Genomic DNA, 16,048 nt, shown 5'->3' with positions numbered 1-16,048 from the left:
GGGGCTGGACGCACTCTAATTCCACCCCCGGTGCCCAACCTGCCCCCGTAAATAAACGCCGCGTTCTGTGAAGTCATCGCCCCAAAGGTCAATGAAAAATCGATACCCAGGCAAGAGTTAAACAATTCTGAATAATTTATTAGAATTTAGCGGAGGTGCAAGAGAGGTGAGTTCCGTCAACAGAAGTGCTCCGTGACGGGGTTCGAAAAACAAAGGGAAACAATATTAGCGATAAATAGCGGAATTGGCCCGAATCCGATGCCTCGGTGCGCGCCCGCTTCTGGCCCTGCCGCGTTTGTCACCGCCAATTATCGGCGCGTTAATTCGAGGGGGTTTGGGCGCCCACGGACGAACTTTCGCGGCTCCCGCGGGGCCGGTCGCCCGGCAGCTCCCGTTGGCTGTGCCCGCGGGGCGGTGCGGGATGCGGGATGCGGGGCTGACCCGACCCCGCGGGGCGGTGCGCGGAGCCTGCGCGGCCCCCGCCGCCCCCCCGCCGTCCCGGTGGCCACTCCCCCGCCGCCCCGGCCCCGCTCCTCGCCGCGCTCGCCCGGGACCTCGCGCACGGTCCCGCTCCTAATTAAATTAATTAGGGCGCAGCGCGCGACGGGCGGGCGGTGCCGTGGCCGCGGTGCCCCGCGGCGGGCGGGCGGCCGGCAAGGACGGGGAGGAAGGAAGGGAGGAAGGAAGGGGTCCATTCAGAGCTCCGAGGGGAGGTAATTCGCCGGGAACAAGGGGCCGGCTTTGCAAAGTATAAATAGTGCCACTTCAATCGCGGCGTCGCTATCAGACCCCGGGAGCCCTGCACGTCGGGCGGCACGGCCCGGCCCGGCTCGGCACGGCCCGGGGCGCCGCCGCCTCCCCCCCGCGCCGTGGATGCCCGCCCGGGGAGCCGGGGCAGCGCGCCCCTGAGCCATGGAGGAGCTCACGGCGTTCGTCTCCAAGTCGTTTGATCCCAAAGCCAAGGAGAAGAAGGAGCTCATCACCTACCGCGAGGTGCTGGAGAGCGGGCCCCTGCGCGGCCCGCGGGAGCCCGGCGGGGCGGCGGCGGAGCCGGGCCGGGAGGACACGGGCAGCCCCGCGGCGCGGCCGGGCGGGCGGACCCCGCCGAGGGAGCCCGACGCCGCCGCCGAGAGAGCGGCCGAGGCGGCCACCCCCAAGCTCAGCGACGGTAACGGCGGCACCGCGGGACCCCCCCGCTCCCCTTCCCCTTGCCCTTGCCCTGCTTTCCCCGGCGGGGTCGGTACGCGCGGGGCCGGCGGGGAGGCTGCGCCCGGCGGGGATGGGCGGCTTCCCGGGCTTCGCCGGCCGCGGGGGATCCTTGGCCAGCCTCGAAGTTTTTAGATTAAAATGCTGCAACACGGATTTAACTTGCTCGGAACGCGATCTTGTTCCCGCTCGGCATCCCACGGGAAGCCAACGAAATCCCGGCCCCGCGGGCCGGGGCTGCGCGGACACGCGTGGGGCCGGGCCGCGCTGCCCGCGCTCAGCCCCGCTCCGCGCCCCGCGGCTCCCCGCGGAACCGCGGCTGTACGGCGGGGCCGGTCCCGGGGCGATGCTCGGGGCCGGTCCCGGGGCCGCCCCGATTTATTAATGAGCTCTCGGGCGCTGCGGGGAAGCGGCCGGGCCCGTCCCAGGGGCCGCGGGGACCCGCGGGTCGCTGCCGCCCTTTTGTTCGGACCGGCGGAGCGCCCGGAGCATCCCCGGAGCGGGTGCCTGGAATAAGGGAACCGGGGCCGGGGGAGCGCGGCGGGCGCAGGGCCGGGCCGGGCGGCCCCCGGGGGCCGGTGCGGGGGTCGCTGCGGGGGCTCCGAGCTCCGGCCCGGGGCGCGTCTCCTGCAGAAAAGGACCCAAGGAAAAGCGGCTCTCGGGGGGCCGCGGAGCGGCCTCGGCTCCGGGGACCTGTTGCAGCGCATCCCCCGGGGGTCGGCGGGGAGGGCTCGGTGCGGACCCCGCTCCCCCCCGCCCGCCTTCCCGCAGCCGGCGGCGGGGCCCGCAACGGCGGCGGCGGCCTAGCGAGGCCCGGGCGGGCAGGCCCCGCTCCGGCTGTCCCGGCCCCGGGGGGCTCTCGCCGCATCCCCCCGGGCAGCGGCGGGTGCGGGATGAGCCCCCGGACCGCGCGGTGCCCGTCCCGCAGCCCCGCCGGTCTGACCGCTGTGTCGTGCCCAGTGTCCCCAGAGCTGAAGGAGCGCAAGGAGGATGCGAAAGCGATGGAAGACGAAGGGCAGACGAAAATCAAGCAGAGGAGGAGCCGGACGAATTTCACCCTGGAGCAGCTGAACGAGCTGGAAAGGCTTTTCGACGAGACCCACTACCCGGACGCGTTCATGCGGGAGGAGCTGAGCCAGCGGCTGGGGCTCTCCGAGGCCAGGGTGCAGGTAGCGGGGCTGCGGGGGTCCCTCCCGCGTGGGTGCGTGTGCTCGGGAGAAAGGGCCAGCTCGGGAAGAGCCGGGGACATTATGGGGAAGAGCCTCATCCTTCTGCCGGGGAGAGGAGACAGCTCCCGGCCCCAGCTTCACCCAGCAAATCTGGAAACCGCCTCCCAGGGTTTTGCCTCCTCGGGATTTGTCTCCTGGCGTGTCCCCATCCCTTCGTTCCGCCGCGGTTTTTCCCAGCTCCGCGTTTATTCCATCCCTGCCTCGGCAGCAGCTCGGTGGCTCTGTGATGGTGTGGGTTGTGGTCCCTCTCCTTCCCTGCTCAAGACTCATCCGCGGACACACAGATTCACTTCAGGGATGTTTCTAATTCATAAACTGAATTAGAAACCCTTAAGTGAAAAAAAAATTTTATATATATATACGCCGGTTTTCCGCGTAGTTCTTAAATTTTGAGGGAAGCGGCACAAAAATTGAGCGAGGTGCTTTGTTCGGGCTTATGAAATACAAAAAGTCTGGGATGAACAGGGGTTATTTTAAGCTTTCTCCCTCCCCGAGAAGCCGCGGCTTCCTTGGATTTAACCTGCTCTTTTCACCCTCCCAAAGTTTTTCAAAATGGGTTCCCGGGCTGGTTTCTGCGAGTTTTGTCGGGATGAGCTGAAGAGTGGGGAAGAAGGTGATTCCTCAAATGAGAACAAATGTAGCTGCTCCGGTGTATTTCCGTTCTGATAATAAAAGAAGAGAAAATGATGGTCATTATGTGTATGAACACATGGAGCAGTTTTAGGCCCCGAACATCTGCAGCTGGTAGAAAGTATCTCTGTAACAGATACTCCCCCTCAATCTTTGTGCTCGCAGGCACCATCTGCACCCAACTATGCGCTCAATCCTTGGGGGGTTTCCCTGCATCGTGTAAGATTGTAAGGACAGAGGCAGAGCCGGCGCGGGGAACAGAAAAACTCCAAATGAGCAGCTTTTGTCAGAGCCTGAACCACAAAAAAAATAAAAATAAAAAATAAAAGCATCATTTCCCCTCTCCTCTCCCCCCTGCCCCCCCTCTTTTTTTTTTTTTTTTTAAATTTAGTTAATGGTTTTTGTTTGGGTTTGTTTGTTTGTGGTTTTTAAATTTATTTTTTATTTTCGTCCACGAAATCTTAACAAAACCAAAGCAAAAAGTTGTTGGCTGCGGAAAATGGAGCAGGGAGGTGCTCGACAAAGGAGGCGGCAGCGGCGCATAATCCGCGCTTCCATGATGCCAAATCGCAGGGTGCATAATAACTTTTGGAGATTTACATAGATTAAACCCGTTCCCTAGAAATCCCGCCGGAAAAAAGGCGCTTTCCAATAATATTTTGCCTCGTATCCGCGCTGATTTGTAAATTAGGGAATGTGCGTTTCCACGGGAAGCTGAGGGCAAACGTGGCTGTTGGGCAGGTTTTCCGTGGCTGAAGTAAATGACAGGGCGAGGGAAATTCCCGTTTGTATTCCTCTCTTTGAGTAAGACTTCAAAAAATGCAATTTTTATACTTTTTTTTTTTTCCTGGCCACGGGGAAAAGATTCCTCGGTGGATGTGGCTGCCGGGATTAAAACAGGGATGTTTTAAAGGCGCACTTCTCCGAGCGAGCAGAACTTTAATCTGGAAATTTATTTTAACGATTTCATTTCCGATATTAAAAGTATGTTCTTGTCTAACGGGCAGCGTTTTCTGTGCAAGCAAATTAGATTATCATGATAATGAGACAATTATTCCGCTTCTGTGCTACACTCCAGTGAACAGAGAAATTCGAAACTTCTTTGTAGCGAAGCTTTTAGGATCGTAATTACTCCCCCTCAAAAATAGAAAAAAAAAAAGACAAAAGAAAAAAGGGGGGAAAGGGAGAAAAAAGTCATTAAACTCTTCGGTGCTGAGTTTTTCTGGGAGATAAAGCTAATTAATTTATTTATTAATGAGCACGAGCTTCTCGGGCCCATTAGCGCGCGTTAGTATCGGATATCAGGGAGCAATTTCGGTCTTTGGGGACTTCGGTTTGGAAAGGGGAACCCGGGGCTTGGGAAATCACGTCCCCGGGGCGCGCACTCCGCTCGTGGCCATTTTCAGGGTATTTTAACTCTTTTTCCCTTTTCCTTTTTGCCTTTCGGAGCTCGGGAGCGGGGGCTACTGTCTTTGCCGGTGGGATTGCGCGGTCTGGGATTTTTTTTGGTTGTTATTATTATTATTAGCAGCGGTGTTGCTGGCGGGTTTATTTTCGGGTTTATTTTCGGTTTGGAGCTCCGCGGCAGCGCCGCCGTGACCCCCCCACCGTGTGCCCCCCTCCCCGCAGGTCTGGTTCCAGAACCGACGAGCCAAATGCCGAAAGCAAGAAAACCAACTGCACAAAGGTACCGGGGAGGGGGGCGGCGTGGGGATGGGGGGTGTGTGGGTGGGTGGGTGATGGTGCGACCCGCGTGGGGTGCGCGGTGGGTCGGGGGGTGGTCTCTCCGCTGCTGACCCTGCCGTGCCCTCCCCCAGGGGTGCTCATCGGTGCCGCCACGCAGTTCGAAGCCTGCCGGGTGGCCCCGTACGTGAACGTGGGCGCGCTGAGGATGCCCTTCCAGCAGGCAAGTGACGGGCGGGTGGGATGGGGAGGGGGGCCACGCGGCCGCCCGGGGGTCGCCGCCACGCCCGCCCTGCGCTGTCCCCGCAGGTTCAGGCGCAGCTGCAGCTGGACAGCGCCGTGGCCCACGCGCATCACCACCTGCACCCGCACCTCGCCCACGCTCCCTACATGATGTTCCCGGCCCCCCCCTTCGGGCTCCCGCTCGCCACCCTCGCCGAGTCCGCCTCCGCCGCCTCCGTGGTGGCCGCGGCCGCCGCCGCCAAGACCACCAGCAAGAACTCCAGCATCGCAGACCTCCGCCTGAAGGCCAAGAAACACGCCGCCGCCCTGGGGCTGTGACCGCCCCGCGCCGCTTTTTTAAAAGGAAAAGGAGGGGGAGAAAAAAAAAAAAAAAAAAAAAGAAAAGAAAAAAAAAAGGTGGGGGAACAAAAAAAACCACAACAAAACAAACAAAAAAAAAAAGGAAAGAAAAAAAAGAGAAACGGACGGGAGATATATAGTTATTTAAGGAATTAGAGGAACTCGACGCGCAGCTGGGAAGTTCACAGGTTTTGAAACTGACCTTTTTCTGCGAAGTTCACTTTAATACAAGAAATTTGATAAGAGAGGCGGGCCTCCCTTCACGTTGCATCAGATACTTGAGTTTAACAACCACGTCTGGAATAGCGACAAAAAAAAAAAAAAAAAGGAGAAAAAAAAAAAAAGGAAGAGAGACGATGAAGAGGAAAAAAAAAAAGGGAAAAAAGAAAAAAGACTGATTTCTCTGCGAATTTCTAATGGGAAACTGTCCGGGATACTTCCTCCAGCAGCATTCCGGGTTGCATGTATTTGTATTTCATTGATGGAGTCCTTTGATTCACTTGCACTTCACCCTCATCTTTAGTAGAAAAAAAACGAGACAACCACAAAACCAAACAAACAAACGTGGCTGGGTTCTTTCTCCTTTAATCTTGGAGGGAAGCAGGCAGAGAGAGGGAGATCAAGCACTACCTTTTCCACTCTTAAATCTTTGTTGGTCGTTTGCTGTCCCACCTCTGAAATAAAAGGGAGCGGAAAGCACCAGGAGAGCGGAGTGTGCCTCGCTTTGCCGGGTCTCTCCTGTCCTGAGGGCAAAAACAAATGAGGAAAAAAAAAAAAAAAGAAAGAAAACGAAAAAAAAAAGAGTATTTAATTCCCAACCACCACTTGACACCACGGCAAATTCCAATAAGAGGTACTGGGTACATGTAAAATATGTTGATACACACGAACAAAGTTTATTTTGGCTATAACTTGTGAATTGATAGTTGACTGTCAAACATTTACATTTTATCTCATAAAGGTGTATCTATTCATGTAATCTTGTGATTTTTTTGGTTATGATTATTATTATTTGAGAGACGTAAAGCTATTTAACCTGGGGCACCCTGCAGTCGGTGATTGTTATCCCAGATTTTGCCATCAGACCCTCAAGCTTATTGCCAAGACAGAGGGAAAGCTCTTCTACGTGAACTTTGGTATGGACGGGCTTTGTATCTATTTGTTCTCCATGAAAACAAAATTATTTATATTGACCATATTTTTTCTAGTGTATTTTAAGTTATTTAAAAAAGAAAATGAAAAAAAAAAAAAGAAAGCAAGATGCTGTTATCTCATTGCATTTGTTGTCAGTACAATATATTTTGTTTCACTCAGGTTTGCTTCACCTTTTTTAATCCATTTTCGACGTCACGAATTTCAATAAGTGCCAAGTAATGAATTTAAGACACTTTGCGACCTATTGACTGAAGGGGGGGACGGTTTGGGGGACGGTTTCGCCTCCCTCCTGGTACTGTCGATGTCCGACCATCGGTGATGTTCTTTCTTTTCTGTGTTTACACCCTTCTGTAGAGCTCGCACGTTTCTTTCTGCTCCGTAGATATCGCGACACGCCGATAGCGCTCAGCACGACGAGGAAGCGCTTTTTTTTTTTTTTTTTTTTTTTTTTTTTTTTTTTTACAACCACTTTATCTGAGTTTTTCCTGAGTTTCGGCCGCACAAACCCCGGGGCGCGGCGTTCGCGGTGGCTTTTCTGTTGCAGCCAAACCGGCCGGTGGGAAGCTCTATAGCAATTGTGTCTTTACAAGTTCTGTCAGGTTCCCTCAGGTAATAAAATCGAGGAAAGTGGAACGGCTCGGAATGTTTTCCAGGGAGGGATGGCGGGAGCCGGGGGGGGGGGGGATTGGATCGGAGCCTCCCGCACCCGGCAGAGCCCGGCGTGGCTCCGGGTCGCTCTCGGGGGCACCGGGGTGGGCTCCTGCCCCCTCACAACGGGCCCAGGGAAGCTCCGGGTATCCCGGCGGGAGCAGCGGGCTCCGGGAGCGGCCGGGGATGGACGGGGCTGGTTGGGGGCGAGCCGGGCGGGGAGGAGGGGGAGCCGCAGCCCTCGAACCCCTCCTCGGGGAAGCGGCGACCTCCGGTGAGTTGTAGGAAGGGTCCCCCCGGGCTCGGTTGCGGGAGAGAGCCCGAGGTGCCCCCGCGGGATGGGCAGGGACAGGGACAGCGTGCCCGGAGCCCTCCCGGCGAAGCCCAAAGGCAGCGAGAGCCAAAGCAGCTCGGAACGCTTCTATGCAAATAACGGGCTGGAAATGATGGATTTTATGTTAGGGAAAACGGCTTTATTCAAGCAAAAGTAAGATACTGCTAATTATAAAGTCAATAGAACTCGCGGTGGTGCCGATTGATCCCCCAATAAAGCAGTTCATTAATATGAGCACGAGCAGCACACGGTGCAGAGCCCGGGCTCAGCCTCGGGATCCTCACCCTCCTCCAGATAAACTTGGCACGTTTTACCTGCTCTCTTCAGACTCCAACTAGTTTAAGTAGAGTTATGCAACAACCTTGTGCAGGTTATTGATGTGTGCAACGTGAGTTTGGTGGACATGTACAATGGGAATCTCCAACCTTGACTCAGCTCTCGGCACGTCTGTCTGCAAGATGATTGTAATAAAAAGACATGAAAAATGTGCTTTCATCCTACCAGAGAAGACGATTGGATGGTGTAAGAGAACTGTGTATTTTTTAGCGCAGCTGTGATTAAAATAAAATAGTCTTAACGGGATATTTTTGGACAGGAATACTTACATTCCTGCTTTCCTTGGACTGGAATACCTAATAAGTCTATAGGCCGACAGAAGTTGGCCAGGACTCTTCTGTTTCTATTTTATTTCTTAGACTGTCTGAACCCATATAAAGCCTATATAAAACCCCAAAGGTTTCCTGAAGAGTAATTATGGGTATTCCACGAGCCAGCCGGCGCTCACACAGCCTGCGCTTCCCGGAGAGAAAATTTTCCTGTGGAATTTACATGGAGATGCGCTGGCCTGGGAAGGGGATTGAGGGAAGAGATCAAACAAATCGTGTAGGAAGGAGTAAACACCTGTTTCTGTCCTCGCAGAGCCCGTGGTGCGTTCGCAGCAGGACCTGACGCGGGTTCCTCGGGGCTGAAGCAGCAGCTTCCAGGTTTTGTTCTCCCTCTGCAACAGCACCAGGTGAGGTGAGCAGGGCAGGGCGAGGGCAGCCAGGTGTCTGACAGGGAGCTTGGACACTGCCATGCTGGTGGATCCCAGTTCTCTGCACAAAAAGCCTGGAAAGGAGAAGAAAAGAAAACGCTGTGTCTGCCCAGTGCATAAAACCACATGGAAACCTGCTGAATGCTGTGTATAAAACTGATGCGTTGTGTTGCTCGCTCACAGCTCAGCTTTATTGCAGGTAAAGCTTTTAAACTTGCCTTTCAGAGGAGCAGCCCTGGAAAAGCACTTGAACCTCCGTGGCTTCCAGTCCTTCGAGTGAGCTGTGGCTGGATACCCATGGAATAAATAATGGGCTTTGCGTAACACTACACACTGTGCTGCTTCCTGCCCAGTAAATATTGATACTTGTCCAATTTTGTGGCTGTTCCCATTTCGTTTGCCCTTGAATCTTCAATTTCTCGCTATTTCTCAGCCTTTCTGTGAAGTGCCAGCAGGCAAAAGTGCCCCTTAAAGGTCAGAAATGTTAGAAATAAAGCAGCAGATCTGCATCACCTTTGTGCTTTTGAGGTGGGCAGCAAACTTTTGAAAGGAGCTGGAAAAACTGTCCTCATTTTTAACCTTTCCTATACTTGAGCAGCAACTGCCCCTGGTTTTGCTGGGGGATCTAATAAATGTGAGCTGTCACTACTCACACTTTACACCAGCGCCCAGCCTTCCCTGCAGGTGTTCTTCAGGCAATTAAGTTGGTGTGAATGAAGGAAATACTCAGAATTTTCTACACCACGAGTCTCCCCAGCCCAGTGGCAGACCGCAGGTTTTAGGATGCATTTGTGCTGTTTGGCCTGTTGTTACTAATTTTAGGGACTGGCCAAAAGCTCAGTTTCTAATGGAAGAACCAGCAGAGCCCTCAGTTCCCATCGTCTTCCTCGGCAGCGTGGTGACCCCGTGCCTTCTTCTGACAGGAAAGAGCAGCACAAACCTAATTCCTCCCCAGTCTGGGGCTGATTTTTGGTTTCAGTGGGAAGGGCTGGGAGTGCCAGGCGCTCCTGCCTGCAGGATCTGTGGGAATCTGCCGAATCATCCGCGTGCAGCATCACCCAGCACGTAGCGATGCTGTGCCCACACACGGCTCCTGGGCTGTGCTGCAGAGGCAGCTTCTCCTCCAGCAGGATCCTCTTGTGCTCACAGGAGCCCAGGCTTTTCCCAGAGAGGGCTTTTCTCTCTTAAACTCTTCTTATATGGCAGCTGTGAAGGCTGTTTGGGGACGTCTTCCTTCATAACAAAGGTTTTATGGCCTTTGCACATCAGACACGCTGATGTGCCATCAACTGTCTCCTTTCACACAGAGGAAAAATCCTGGGAGAGAATTCCAAAATGGGGAGGTAAAAAATGCACAAAAGGAACAAGGGGCAGTTTGACTTTCTCAGCAGCCACAGCCACCCTGGAAGCACCGAGGAGAAACCCCCTGGTTGGCAGAGCACAGAGGCAGAGCAGTGGGATCTTTGATGAACATCTTAAGCTAATTTAGAGGAGCAAGATACCAGTTTTAATAATGCACTGACCCCACAGTTCCTGCCCCCAGTGGAACCCAACTATTTTAATTCTCAGTCAGCTGCCTTCGAGCGGCCTCTGCCCTGCCCTGGAGCTCCAGGGAGATGCTGACGTGCTCCACACACTCTGGAACAGGGGAGACATTTCATCACTCCTGTGTAGGCAACCACTGCCACCATTCCTACTTCCCTAACAACAATTTAAACCTACTGTCTTCTTTTCATTCCAGGGGAACACAACCCACCGGTCACCCACCGCTGATGAGAACACCAGATGCAGCTTGTACAGAAGGGTGGAGTTCAGCCACGTTTGAGCAGCTCAGGCCAGAAAGGGGGTTTGGAAAATAAGAACTGTCTGTGTGTTATTAGAATTATGGAGTCATAGAATCATGGAATGGTTGGGTTGGAAGGGACCTTAAAGCTCGTGTCATTCCACCCCCTGCCACAGGCAGGGACACCTTCCACTAGCCCAGGTTGGTCCCAACCTGGCCTTGGACACTTCCAGGGATGGGGCAGCCACAGCTTCTCTGGGCAGCCTGTGCCAGGGCCTCCCCACCCTCACAGGGAAGAATTCCTTCCCAGTATCCCATCTGACCCTGCCCTCTGGCAGTGGGAAGCCATTCCCTGTGTGCTGTCCCTACATGCTCTTAGGACAAACAGCTGAATTTTGGGTGCAACCAGAAAGAGACACAACGACTTTTCTCAGAGATCATTTTAATTTAGAACTATTTTAGATCTCAAATAGTTCTTCTGGTGAGAGCTGGCCCTGAGCAATCACCCCTCTGTGAGGGGGCTTCAGCCCTCAGACCGTGCACTGATCCCCAGCAAAGACAGCAGAGTGCAAACTGTTAGTATTAACAACAGCACACTTACCAACCTCTTATTGTCCTTTCAGTAAATATTTAAGCAGTGGAAACTTGGCTTGCACTTGCCCCTATTGCTAATCTGCTAAAAATTAGGATACTGCCCATATCCCGTTACAAAATCCCTGTGAATACTCAGAACAACTTTTTTCACTGTTCCTCCACTTAATGTGTGTACATTAATTATTATGCAGGTTCCCTTTCAGGAAATATTTAGGTTTGGAAGTGTTTGGGCATGTGGTAATCTTTAGGAAGAAGGTAAACATGTTCTTTGTTAAAGAAAATGTAAATAAAGTATTCCCCCAAAATATCTCAGAGAGGTTAAATGCAGGACAATGGGAACCACATGTAAATGTTCCTGCTGTCCCTGAGCAGGAAATTCATGGATGTTTGCAGTGACTTTGTTGACTGCAGCAGAAATTCTGCCGGGGTGAAGCCCAGAGCCCTGAACCAATTAGAAAAAAATCAGCCTAATGAATTAACTGGGTTTGATGCATTTTAAATCATAGAATCCCAGACTGGTTTGGGTTGGAGGGACCTTAAAGCTCATCCAGTGCCACCCCTGCCATGGGCAGGGACACCTTCCCCTATCCCAGGTTGCTCCAAGCCCCATCCAACCTGGCCTTGGACACTTCCAGGGATCCAGGGGCAGCCACAGCTTCTCTGGGCAACCTGTGCCAGGGCCTCCCCACCATCCCAGGCAAGGATTCCTTCCCAGTGTCCCATCTAGCCCTGCCCTCTGGCAGCTTATACCTGGTTTAGATTATCACAATTACTTGAACAGTCATTAATTTAAAGGAATGCCATTGCTACAACATCCATCCTTACTCTGGGAAGGGATGTGAACTGACCCACGTGGTCTCTGGTCATTTTTTAGCTGTTTTTTCTCCTTGTCCTGGACCCCCAGGTGGGATTTGGGTTATTCCCAGAGAGCTGGGGCTGCAGGATGGCAGGGGAGGATTCTCTGGTGGGATCTATTGGCCCCACAGCCCAGGTCTGGCCTGGTGGAAGCAGCAGTAGCTCTGCCCTGTACTCACTGCAGCAGCCAAAGATGTGCCAGACCCTTGGTGGGGTCTGTCCCTGGTTCAGGCAGCTGACAGCCAGCTCTGTGCCATGAAGAGATGACAGTTTTGACACGTGTAATCAGTTTAATTACACAAGTGGTTTACAATAATTCCCTACCTGGGTAAAGGATTCTGTATGAATTTCAAAACTAATTCAACCATATTAATCCTGCTAAAGGAAATAGAAGCATTTGCAATTCATACATTACTTTATGTTCAGATGCAATTAATTTGGATTAGTTTCTAATGAACTCATTTTGCCTGTAATCAAGAACTTCTTTTCATGGGCTGGGGAAATGCCTGTGAATTTTCCCTCTGAGCTTTTCTTGCATAACATCTGCCCCGAGACGTCTCTGTTAAACAATGGAGAGGCAGATTTACAGGGTGTCAGCTCCCTGCTCTGAGCCTGGAGAAAGATGAATTAAGCCCTCTGTTATAAATGGAACATATATACTTCAAAACAACTCTTATTAGCCAAGATATGTCCGAGGTCAGGCTGAGTTATGTGGGATGTATTCCTGGGAGTAATTTATCTCTATTGGCTATGAATTTATTTAAATTTTTTTCAAGTTTTGCTTAAGCTCTCTAAGCGTCCCACTTAGTTTTCAGGAAAACAAAAACAAAAAAATAAGCCTTAACCAGGAATTTCCTTTGTTTTTAACTGTTCCCTGGGTACGGTCATTGTTCACTGCCACGGGGAAATACGTGGTGGTTCAATATTCTCCAAGTCTTGTCAGTGAGGAAATGGTGAATTTGGTCTCGTCTAATTTCAGAAAACTTGAAGGAGACACAGGGATTAATGTTGGGGGTTCAAGTGTGCAAGAGAGTAACTGGAGCAGAAACAAGCCCTTCTGTTATTGAATCCCAGAATCCCGGAACGGTTTGGGTTGGAAGGGACCGTGGTAGGGGGTGGAATGAGATGATTTAAGGATTTAAGGTCCCTCCCAACCCAACCCAGACTAGGATTCTGTGTTTCTAGGAAATAAACAAAGTGAAAACACCTCTTGGAAGGAAACTGCCCTTGATCCTTGAATTCTGACATCCAGGAAGGAGCAAGATGAGTTAATCCATGATGCAATCTGAGATCTGTGCTGTGCAGGAACATCACGAAGCCCAAGGTGGAGGATCCACAGCCCAGCTTTGCTGCAGATGGACGAGGGAACCACTGGGCTTCCTTATGCAACAGAATGGCCAAAACAGTAGAAACCAACCCCTGAATGCAGCCAGGAATCGGGATGAGTCACGGATCAGGAGCGTGTGGGTGGAGAGCACCCTCGTGGTGCGGGGACAGCACAGGGCAGAGCTGGGCACTGCTGTGCCCCTGCCGTGTGTGACAGGGGCAGGGAGGAGATGGGGCAGGAGGCAAAGAACAAACACCCCGGTGGGGAGGAGCACAGCTGGTTTATGGTCCCTGCCAGCAGAGGGGGGAGCTGTGGGCAGAACAGGAGCGTTCCCAGCTCGGTTGGCTCCTGTCCAGCTGGAGCCGGTGAAGGGCCGTAAATAAACCTGAGGTGTTCATGGAATGCTTTGCCCACTCATCAGTTTGTTGTCCTGAATTAAACAATCCCAGAGAGCCTGGGTAACGAATTTGTGACAAAGTGCTGTCCCTTTGGCCAGATCTCCTGAGTTCAGGAGGAAAAGGGTGCAAGGGAATATCCACGGTTTGGTCCTTGAATTACCATTATCTCGTGGGCATTTATGTCCCTGCAGAAAGAGCAGAATCCCAGAGTGCAACCAGGAAATTAAATTTTCCTGATACCCAGTAATCCATTGTCTATTAATGGCCACTGTCTCCATAATTCCCAGTGGCAGGGAGACCAAAACATCTTTGGAAGACTAAAACACCTTTGGGAGACTCCCTAAAGGGCATGGAGATCCTCCTGCTCAAAAAATGCCCTTCTGGCCTCCTACCTGCTGCCAACCAGGTAATTCTTTGCCTGAGGATGCTGGAAATTTAAGTTGGATATCAGGAGAAAATTCTTTACAGAGAGAGTAATCAGGCATTGGAATGGGCTGCCCAGAGAGGTGGTGGATTCACCATCCCTGGAGATTTTTAAATGCAGATTGGACGTGGCACTGAGTGCCATGATCTAGTAAATGGACTGGATTTGGACCAAGGGTTGGACTCGATGATCTCGGAGGTCTTTTCCAACCCAATAGATTCTATGATTCTATGAAACCCTGCTGGAAAGGGGATGGGCAGTCATGGAAAGGAGGACAGAGGACTGTTAAGCTTTTATATAATATTTTTTCCCTCCACCAGAATTTGTACAAACACACATCTGAACAGTCAACCTCACCCTGGCTGCCAGCAAACTGTGAGCCTTTAAATACAATTAATGCAAAATATCATTTAATTATAGCTGTCTTCCCTCATTTGCAACAGATGGACAATATTTCAATGTCTTGTGACTCAATGGAAAGCCTCATGAGCAGCACCCTCTGTGGCTCAGATCTGTTGGCATAAATGGAACTTCACAAAGTATAACTTTTATTTTTGACATCCATTTTAAAGCAAATTTAAACCTAAGCGACGATTTACGTCTGAGTTCTCAGCAAAGCCACTGAGTACCCAAAATAAACTGTTAGTTTAAATTTTATTTGTACACAAACCCATAAACATTTCTTTGTAGAGAATAAAGTTGAATTCCAGTTTACATCTGAAAATGTGGCCATAACCAGAGCTGTGAAAGCTGCCTCCCTGGGTGCTTAAACTGTGTGAGTTTGCCCAGAGCTCTGCTAAAAATCACAGAGAGCCCTGAGCTCCCGAGGCCTCACAGCCCCTGCGCCCTTTGTGGGCTCAGTTTGGGTTTTCAGAGGGGGAGACATTCCTGAATTAGTCATTTTTAATGTCTTTATTTCACACTCAAAGCACAGGGTAGCGAAGCAGATTCTGTTACAAGTGATGTAAAGAGGGTTCCAGCTGAGAGGACGTGTTGGGATCTTAAGCCTCGTGCTGGAGCAGCTCCTTGGGAGGGCACATGGAGGCATCCAGCACATCCAGCATCTCCCCCTTCTTCTCAGGGAGGAGAGCAAAGAGCTTCCAGCTCTCCCAGGGGATCTGCACCTCCACCCACAACGTTCTGCTCAACTTGGAATAATCCAGGAGGTCCACGAGGAAATAAAAGTTAAGGATAATTGTGCATATAAATCCTGGCAGTGCTGGAATGTGGCGTGTGCGGGGACTGCAAGAGCAGGTGATGCTTCTAAACTGAACCAAAGTTATCTCGTGTCCTTAAGACACTCCCCAGAGAGCAGGAGCTTGGCCTGTTTGGTGTAAAGTTAATGGCATTTAACAAAGTAACTGCAGAGCGAAAAATATCAGTTCAGTATCAGAGGGAAAAGGATCATTAATCTGGTTACATTTCTGTGACTAATCTGGTTCCCTTTCTATCATCGCTTTTATCAACATTTTTAAACAGGTCTTATTATTTGGACACAAAAAAAAAAAAAATAGTAAAGATTGGGCTTCCAGGAAAATCCCCAAGCCCTGCCTTCCCCGGGCCGTGGGAGATTTTAGCTGGTGTTGTTTTATGCCCCAGTGAGATCAGAGCAGACCCCTGGCAGGTTTTGTGTGCTGCTGGGTTGATCTTTAAAACATGCACTTCGTGGGGTGTTTGTCTTCTCCCGTGCCTGCTGTCTGCAAATGCTTCCCAGCACAGATATCTGGGGGAGTACTGACCACAACAGCATATTTTATTTGTTGAAAATCAGTTTTGTATTGTAATAAAGAAGATTTGCTGTGGCAGCCTGAGGTTTTCTTGTGAGACTGATTTATACCTGCCCAGACAGCTAAAGAAAAATGCTCTAAGACTTAAATGCACAATTCTATTACCCTAAGTATGGACTATCAAATTCTGATAGTGAACTGACTGTGAAATTCAGATTAAAAATGAATTATAATTAATTTAAGGTAGGAAAGAAACAAAGGGAAAGCCATGAGCTGGGCCACTACCTGACATGCTGGAAGGGAGAGGTCTGGTGTGGATGGAGGGTTGAACAGATCATGGAATCATGGAATGGTTTGGGTTGGAAGGGACTCTAAAGCTCATCCAGTGCCACCCCCTGCCATGGGAAGGGGCATTTTCCACTAGACCAGGTTGGTCAGAG

The 16,048-nt window shown here is 51.6% G+C and overlaps 1 protein-coding gene and 1 long non-coding RNA gene across 3 annotated transcripts; one reads left to right on the top strand and one right to left on the bottom strand.

The window, feature by feature from the left end:
• The first annotated feature begins 880 nt into the window (after positions 1–880).
• On the top strand, positions 881–5,338 carry SHOX2 (short stature homeobox 2). The gene is made up of 5 exons (XM_032698124.1): positions 881–1,168; positions 2,167–2,375; positions 4,695–4,752; positions 4,883–4,971; positions 5,058–5,338. Exons 1-5 carry the CDS (start codon positions 913–915, stop codon positions 5,307–5,309), a joined length of 864 nt encoding a protein of 287 aa, XP_032554015.1. The 5' UTR covers positions 881–912; the 3' UTR covers positions 5,310–5,338.
• A 2,352-nt stretch (positions 5,339–7,690) lies between these two features.
• On the bottom strand, positions 7,691–10,334 carry LOC116791791. 2 transcript variants are annotated; one of them, XR_004358867.1, is made up of 3 exons: positions 10,257–10,334; positions 8,368–8,574; positions 7,691–7,918 (listed from the first exon to the last, which is right to left on the bottom strand). It is a non-coding gene; the product is annotated as an uncharacterized LOC116791791 (long non-coding RNA). The 2 variants fall into 2 exon arrangements; XR_004358866.1 differs by having other exon boundaries at positions 10,223–10,317.
• Between the last annotated feature and the right edge of the window lie 5,714 nt (positions 10,335–16,048).

This window comes from Chiroxiphia lanceolata, chromosome 10, assembly GCF_009829145.1.
Source record: "Chiroxiphia lanceolata isolate bChiLan1 chromosome 10, bChiLan1.pri, whole genome shotgun sequence".
Classification (NCBI taxonomy): Eukaryota; Metazoa; Chordata; class Aves; order Passeriformes; family Pipridae; genus Chiroxiphia; species Chiroxiphia lanceolata.
Note: the sequence above shows the minus strand (reverse complement) of the source record. Positions and strands in the feature narration are given on the sequence as shown.